This window comes from Staurois parvus, unplaced genomic scaffold (assembly GCF_062004578.1).
Source record: "Staurois parvus isolate SC_StPar_1 unplaced genomic scaffold, SC_StPar_1.0 ptg001381l, whole genome shotgun sequence".
Classification (NCBI taxonomy): Eukaryota; Metazoa; Chordata; class Amphibia; order Anura; family Ranidae; genus Staurois; species Staurois parvus.
Window position 1 is genome coordinate 1043570 of NW_028319177.1, and position 7697 is coordinate 1051266.

At 47.1% G+C, this 7697-nt stretch overlaps 1 protein-coding gene across 1 annotated transcript; it reads right to left on the reverse strand.

Moving 5' to 3' along the window:
• Positions 1-359: 359 nt before the first annotated feature.
• LOC149436319 (uncharacterized) lies at positions 360-7254 on the reverse strand. Its single transcript, XM_089661744.1, has 2 exons — positions 6531-7254; positions 360-2131 (listed from the first exon to the last, which is right to left on the reverse strand). Exons 1-2 carry the CDS (start codon positions 7068-7070, stop codon positions 1637-1639), a joined length of 1035 nt encoding a protein of 344 aa, XP_089517870.1. The 5' UTR covers positions 7071-7254; the 3' UTR covers positions 360-1636.
• Positions 7255-7697: the final 443 nt, after the last annotated feature.

Below are 7697 nucleotides of genomic sequence, written 5' to 3' on the forward strand. Positions count from 1 at the left end.
ATATATATATAGGTGCAATATATAAAATATATATATATAGGTGCAATATATAATATATATATATATATGTGCAATATATATATAGGTGCAATATATAATATATATATATATATATATATATATATATATATATATATATATATATATATATATATAGGTGCAATATATACAATATATATATAGGTGCAATATATAAAATATATATATATAGGTGCAATATATAATATATATATATATATATGTGCAATATATATATAGGTGCAATATATAATATATATATATATAGGTGCAATATATATATAGGTGCAATATATAAAATTCAACAGTTTGGTTTATGGGCATGTTATGAAACGAGCCTCTTTTATGTTTATGCACTTTATTTATGTAGCGCCTGTCTGTTTATAATTATTGGTTTGTACAAATGTGGTTATTCACCTTATTAGGGGCAGCTTCATGTTTTACTCAACGTTTTTTTATTTTGGTGCCATAACAACGATTTTCAGTTTATTCAGTTCTACCCGGGAGCCTGGGACTGAAGCCATAGAGATGACCGAGGACCCCAGTCATCTCTACGGCAGTGGTATCCAAAGGCAGGTGCGGGGAGTGCGGTCTGCACCGGGTGACACCGACCGCACGGGGTGACACCGGGTCCACTCCACAAAAAGGTAAGTTGTAAAGCAAGCTGACGATCCCTGCAGGCTAGGGGCAGCACAGTGGCTAAATGGTTAGCACTTCCACCTGGCAATATTCGGGTTGTTGGTTCAAATCCCAGCGACGGCACCACCTGCCTGGAGTTTGCATGTTCTCCCTGTGCCTGCGTGGGTTTCCTCCAGGTACTCTGGTTTCCTCCCACATTCCAAAGACATGCTGGGAGGTGAATTGGCTCCTGTCTAAATTGTCCCTAGTATGTGTATGTATGAATGTGAGTTAGGGACCTTAGATTGACATCACCTGGTCTTTGACGATGATTGAGAACAATCCATGACACTGGCAGGTCTCAGCTTTGCAAAGGGGGCAGTACAAGATATTAACTCTGCAGGGGGCCCAAACTTTTGCAGACGCCATTTTTTGGTTTTCTGTTATTTTGAAAGTGTAAATGATGGAAATAAAATCTAACTTTTGTTGACATATTATAAGAATGTCTAATCTGTAATTTGATGCCTTTTGGAGATTTTTCCATCTTTCCTTGGCTTCTTTATGCACATTAATACACATTTTTAGCTGGGGTGCCCAAACTTTTGATCCCCACTGTATGTAAAGTGCTGCGTATATTGACGGCGCTATGTAAGTACCTGAAATAAATAAATCTTGCGGGGATTGTCAGCTTTCTTTACAACTTACCTTTTCTTGGAGCGGGTCCGGTGTCACCCCGTATAGGTTGCATGCTGACGATCCTGCGGGGATCGTCGGAGAGGGTGATACCAACCTTAGGGACGCCTCTGCTCTATGGTCTAAGAAACTAGAAGCAACAAGAATTTGTCTCTTCTGGGTTTTGGTCTGATGCAAACAAGCCATTGCCGTCATGTGAAAGCATCTGATCAAACTAATCTCAGTTTCATCAGATGCTTCGGAGGCCAGAGGAGAGATCTGGGGTCTAATAGACTCAAATTGGACTCTTGAGACCATCATTTGGCTCTCATTTTGGTTCACTTAGGAGTGTCATCTGGAGGATCTCAGGTTCTGGGTTCAGGTTTGAGAACACAGGTGGACGATGAGGAGGCAGCAGAGGCACATTCCTCGGCTGTCCCTCTCGCGGCACAGCAGACAAGGTAGGTGCCCCTTCTGACTCAGCCCGGCCAAGCCCTGCACGTTTCAATTGTCTCTTTACTTCTTGTTTCCATTTGGCTGTGATATTTCCCAGTTCCTGCAGGGCTTTGGGTGATCTCGGGTTATAAGAAGTCCACTTTTCTCTGCTAAGTAGAGTCACTACAAAATCCTTCTGCCTCTGTCTGGCTTGTTCCTGTAAGAGGTCCTCAGTGATCTGCAGCAAATTGTCTTCATTCATCCTCCTACACCTCTCTGATTCTGATTCCAATCCACAATTGCACCCGCATGAGAGACAGGAACAGATCTTTGATTGGAGGCATACGACCACAATGATAATCAGTAGAATCCCGATAAGGCCAATAATCTGCAGACAGAGAAAATTTTCAATATGAGGGGCCACTGAAAAGTTCTCGGCCTACCCATGAAGCATTTGGTATGGAACCTCGCACAGATATGTACTATGAGGAGCAAAAATAAAATTGGGCGAAGACAAATGCTTCATGGGTAGGCAAAGAGCTTTTCACTCGTCCCTCGTAGTGATGCACATTTCTACTCAAAAAAGCATAAATACGTTTTAGTAGCTCACCTAGCCACTTCTAGTGTTGATCGTCTCTTTAATACAAGGGGGGGGGGGGGGGAGTCCTCTTTTTTTGGTGAGACTTTAACGGCACAATTTACTTTATATAGTACAATCTTCAAAAATAAACATAAAGCTGCAATCCAGCTGCAATCGGTGTCATCAGAGGTGGTATTGCAATGATAATCGTGGATCATGCACGGGTCGCACTTGACGCGTTTCGAGATCAACAAAAATCTCTTCCTCCAGAAGTGCTCAAGAAGGCATGACGTACGATTCCATGTGAGGTACAAACCGCCAAGAAATTTAAGAACACATAGTTATGTGAACACAGCCGTGGATTTCTCATATATCTCAGGTGAAAAATCATGAAACAAAAATGAATAAAGAAAAAACTAAGACCAGTGGATGATAAATGCTCAGAGCCATCAAGCATTGGATAGACCTGGTATATTGCCCCATATTGGGCTGTCTTTCACATCTCAATCCTGATTGTTATCAGGTCAACAACATTTTCTCACGCAAAGTCCTTGTGGTCATCGCTTCGCACTCATAGTAGGTGCGTCTAGTTGTAAGGGATTTCCGGCAAGAAGAATCCTATTCGGAGAAGAATTCCTATCCGGGAATTCCTATGCACATTTCCGATCGCGATTCTTCTTGCTGGAAGACTTTGCGTGAGAAAATGTTGATGACCTGATAAAAATCAGGATTGAGATGTGAAAGACAGCCCAATATGGGGCAATATACCAGGTCTATCCGACGAGGAGCATTTATCATCCACTGGTCTTAGTTTTTTCTTTATTCATTTTTGTTTCATCATTTTTCACGCACGCACGCAGGAATGCGCGATCGCGCACACGCACGGCGAAGATTGGCGCCAGACGGCCTATTTAAGGTGTGCCTCTGCTCATGTTCAGTGCTGACTGGTCTTCAGCTCCCCCGTGTCCTGCTTGTTCCTGAGTGATTCCTTTGTTGCTGACCCGGCTTGTTCCTCACCTGACTCTGATTGCTCTCCTGATACCTGTTCCTGACTTCGGCTCTGCTCCTGACCTTGGCTTTTCCTTCTGAATCTTGATCGTGCTGCCCGACTGTTGATGACCCCGGCTATTCCTATGACACTGCTCCTGTCTCATGTCCTCACTACCTGCCTTGCTCTGGCAATCTACAAAACCTGCTCTGCCTACTACTACTGTGCCAAGATCAGAGGATCATCAGCCTTCCAAGGTCATCATCTGCAAGAGCTGCAAACAACAACTACTGGCACTCTTGTTCCCCTGGGTCCTAAGCTCCCTCTGTTCCAACTCCAGCGGGGTCAGGGCTAGTGACACAAGTGAGGCCGACCTCATCATTTCAGTCTCCCATCAGGTACATGCCGCTAGTTCTTAAACTGAAAAAGGGTTTTATATCCAATTGATATTAATATTGCTTTTTATTATTTACATTGCAGCACTGTCCTATCAGAACCAACCAGCAGGTAATCTTGTTGACGGTGCATTTGGATGGGGTCCCTTCAGGATGCATTTGGGCGGCATTTATCATCCACTGGTCTTAGTTTTTTCTTTATTAATTTTTGTTTCATCATTTTTTGCCTGAGATATATGAGAAATCCGTGGCTGTGTTCATATAACAATGTGTTGTGAAGGGAGTCACTTTGGGTGGGGGGCTCATGGAACACAGCTCACTTTGGAGAGGTGGGGAGACCCCTGTCTCATCTCCCCATATCCCTCTTATGTCACCCTGTGCCTGTTAGGGGTACAGGCAGGGGCGGACTGACAACTCATGGGGCCCCCGGGCAATAGGGGATCATGGGGCCCTTGTGTCCTTGCCCAAATTCAAAAAAGCCTATGAAAAATGTACCAGGGGCATCTCATGGTGCCCTCTACTGACCCTGGGCCCTCGGGCAGTGCCCGTGTTTACAAATGGTCAGTCCGCCCCTGGGTACAGGGTGATCTGTCCTAATATTGGGGTGGGGGGGTTGTGGATTGTTTAATGCCATGTGGTGCATCCCATTGTTCTATTGTGTGTCTTGCTTGGGGCAAACTATTATGGGATGAATGTGTTTGTGTATTGGCTTGGTGGGGGGTGTTTCCAGCAGCCCTCCCTCCTGATGGGACTGTCTATTGGTGTGTCTCTTGTTACTAAAGGTAGATTGCCTCGCCCTGTGTCATTATGCAGGGAGGGGGGTTGTTCCATGAATGTATATATCTTGTATCTGTGTTAAAATAAAGTAGTCTGTTTCCTGGTTTACTGGGGATGGGGGGGAGAGGGTGACCTGTGGAGGGGGGGAGAGGGTGACCTGTGGATGGGGGGGGGGGGGCCGTCAGTTATGAATGGAGGGATGAACTGTGGACAGGGAGGGAGAAGGTGACCTGTGGAGAGGGGGAGAGGGGGAGCTGTGAATGGGGGGGGCCGGTGAGTTGTGCATGGATGGATGAACTGTGCACAGGGAGGGAGAAGGTGATCTGTGGATGGGTGGGAGAGGGTAAATTGTGGATGCTTGGTTGGGTGGGGGGGGAGAGGGTGTGCTGTGGATATGGGGTGGAGAGAGGGTGAGCTGTGCACATGGGGGGAGGGTAAGCTGTGGACAGGGGGGCAGAGGGTGGTCTGTGGATGGAGAGAGAAGGTTGGCTGTGGATCAGGGGCAGGGACCGTAAGCCCTGACCACTCCCATTATTTCTCTTTTTCCAGGAATGGCGGGACTGGAGGGCGGGAATGGGGGTGGCGAGTTGACCGTGAAGGGTGGGTTTCTGCCCGCCCTGTATATATATATATACTGTGTGTGTATATAGGACGTAACACACTTCTTTAGTCCCGAGAGTTTCAGGAAGATACCATTTACAAGAAAGATGCTGTGATTGGGGTGTCGCCCATCAGAACCAGCCGGCCCATAAAACCTATGGCCATTTGGGGAGGCCAGCAAGGACCAGAGTCTATGCTCAGTGAATGTTTGCTTGTGACCTGCATGACATTGCATTCAGATCAGTGCCAGCAAGTCTGCCAGACAGGGATCTGTGTGTGTATGGGTGTCTAGCAGACAAGCAATCCTAAGCCATGCGTCCGGCACTGCGGTCTATGTCAGAGCTATATACATGTATAATAATAATAGTGTGTGACTGTGGGGGAGGGGACATTAGAGTGTAAGCTCCTCTGGTACAGAGACTGATGTGACTGCGGGGGAGGGGACATTAGAATGTAAGCTCCCCTGGTACAGAGACTGATGTGACTGTGGGGGAGGGGACATTAGAGCGTAAGCTCCTCTGGTACAGAGACTGATGTGACTGTGGAGGAGGGGACATTAGAGCGTAAGCTCCTCTGATACAGAGACTGATGGGACTGCGGGGGAGGGGACATTAGAGCGTAAGCTCCTCTGGTACAGAGACTGATGGGACTGCGGGGGAGGGGACATTAGAGTGTAAGCTCCTCTGGTACAAAGACTGATGGAACTGTGGGGGAGGGGACATTAGAGTGTAAGCTCCTCTGGTACAGAGACTGATATGAATGTCGGGGAGGGGACATTAGAGTGTAAGCTCCTCTGGTACAGAGACTGATGGGACTGTGGGGAGGGTACATTAGAGCGTAAGCTCCTCTGGTACAGAGACTGATGGGACTGTGGGGGGGGGTACATTAGAGTGTATGCTCCTCTGGTACAGAGACTGAGGTGACTGTGGGGAGGGGACATTAGAGTGTCAGCTCCTCTGGTACAGAGACTGATGTGACTGTGGGGGAGGGGACATTAGAGTGTCAGCTCCCCTGGTACAGAGACTGAGGTGACTGTGGAGAGGGGACATTAGAGTGTCAGCTCCTCTGGTACAGAGACTGATGTGACTGTGGGGAGGGGACATTAGAGTGTCAGCTCCTCTGGTACAGAGACTGATGTGACTGTGGGGAGGGGACATTAGAGTGTCAGCTCCTCTGGTACAGAGACTGATGTGACTGTGGGGGGGGGACATTAGAGTGTCAGCTCCTCTGGTACAGAGACTGATGTGACTGTGGGGAGGGGACATTAGAGTGTAAGCTCCCCTGGTACAGAGACTGATGTGACTGTGGGGGGGGGACATTAGAGTGTCAGCTCCCCTGGTACAGAGACTGATGTGACTGTGGGGGGGGGACATTCGAGTGTAAGCTCCTCTGGTACAGAGACTGATTTGACTGGTTCAGTGATCTCATAGGTGAAAAATGTACTTACCTGGGACATTTGTATCAGGTAATTATCTTGTATTTCTATCCAGCTCAGCAGAGGTTTTCTATCAGAGATATTTGAATTGTTTAATTCTATCAGCTCACCCACGGACTTCACCAAACATTCCCCGTACCGTCCGTCTGTGAGCACAATCAGTATCCAAGACACGATAGCCTTCATTTTAAAGGCACAACTCGGCATAATTGCGCAGCAGCGGCTACACGTTGCGTTCTCGGTTTCGGTCTCCACTGCCACCATTGACGTTTCTGATTCAGCGATGTCGCCCTCCTCAGCGCCCGAATTGATTTCAGCATTGCTCCCTCTTCTGCAGCACATCCCTCCCGGGCTTAGATAGCACGCCATAACCCAGACAATTACAGTCGGTACGAAGAGGAACACCGAGCTGTAGGCGATCGCCAGGGGTCTGTCAGCGGGACACCTAAATTCCATGTCCATCAGCTTCTCTAATCCGAGAAGAACCATCACAAGAAGGGAGTTCTCAACGATGTTGAAGCGTCCTTTGATGAAGGAGGCGACGTTCATCATTTTACCTTTTCCTCCTGAGGACAGTGTGGGGGATGAATTCACCAAATTCAGGGGGAACGTTGGACCACAGCGGCTCAGGCAGTGTTAGGGTTTGTTCTGCCTGTTGTCTTTTGCTTTTGCTTTTCTGTATCTGAGGATTTCAGTGGATGGATGTCATACCAACAAGATGAATGTGAGAAGAGTAAGTAAGGGTGGAGGAGCTGGCCAACAAAGCTTAGGCAGGAAGGAAGTGTGTACAGAAACATATGTGGGGTGCTGTGCAGGGAAACGTAGAACTTTGATAGCTCTGGCAAGTAGAATAGGTTCTGTTCATGTACAATTGTGTCCTATGCAAACCGCAAGGAGCAGTGATATCATAGATTTTAAACATTACACCTCCCCTGCTCCACTCTAGTAGTGTCTACAGGCATTGGTCTGTTGCAGCCGTTGTCACGGAACCCCTGCTAAGATTATTTCACAAAGGGTCAATAGAAAAATGTCCCTTACATTGGGGGTCAATAGAAAAATGTCCCTTACAATGGGGGTCAGTAGGAGGAATGTCCCTTACATTGGTGGTCAGTGGGAAGAATGCTCCCTTTCGTTGGGGGTCAGTGGGAAGAATGTACCTTACATTGGGGGTCAGTGGGA

What these genes read in the sequence shown, in the direction of transcription:
- LOC149436319 (XM_089661744.1), bottom strand. Translation starts at nt 7,070, where the DNA reads ATGATGAACGTCGCCTCCTTCATCAAAGGACGCTTCAACATCGTTGAG. An exon ending in ACCTGATACAAATGTCCCAG is followed by an intron (nt 2,132 to 6,530) that starts GTAAGTACATTT and finishes CTCTGTCTGCAG; the next exon opens with ATTATTGGCCTTATCGGGAT.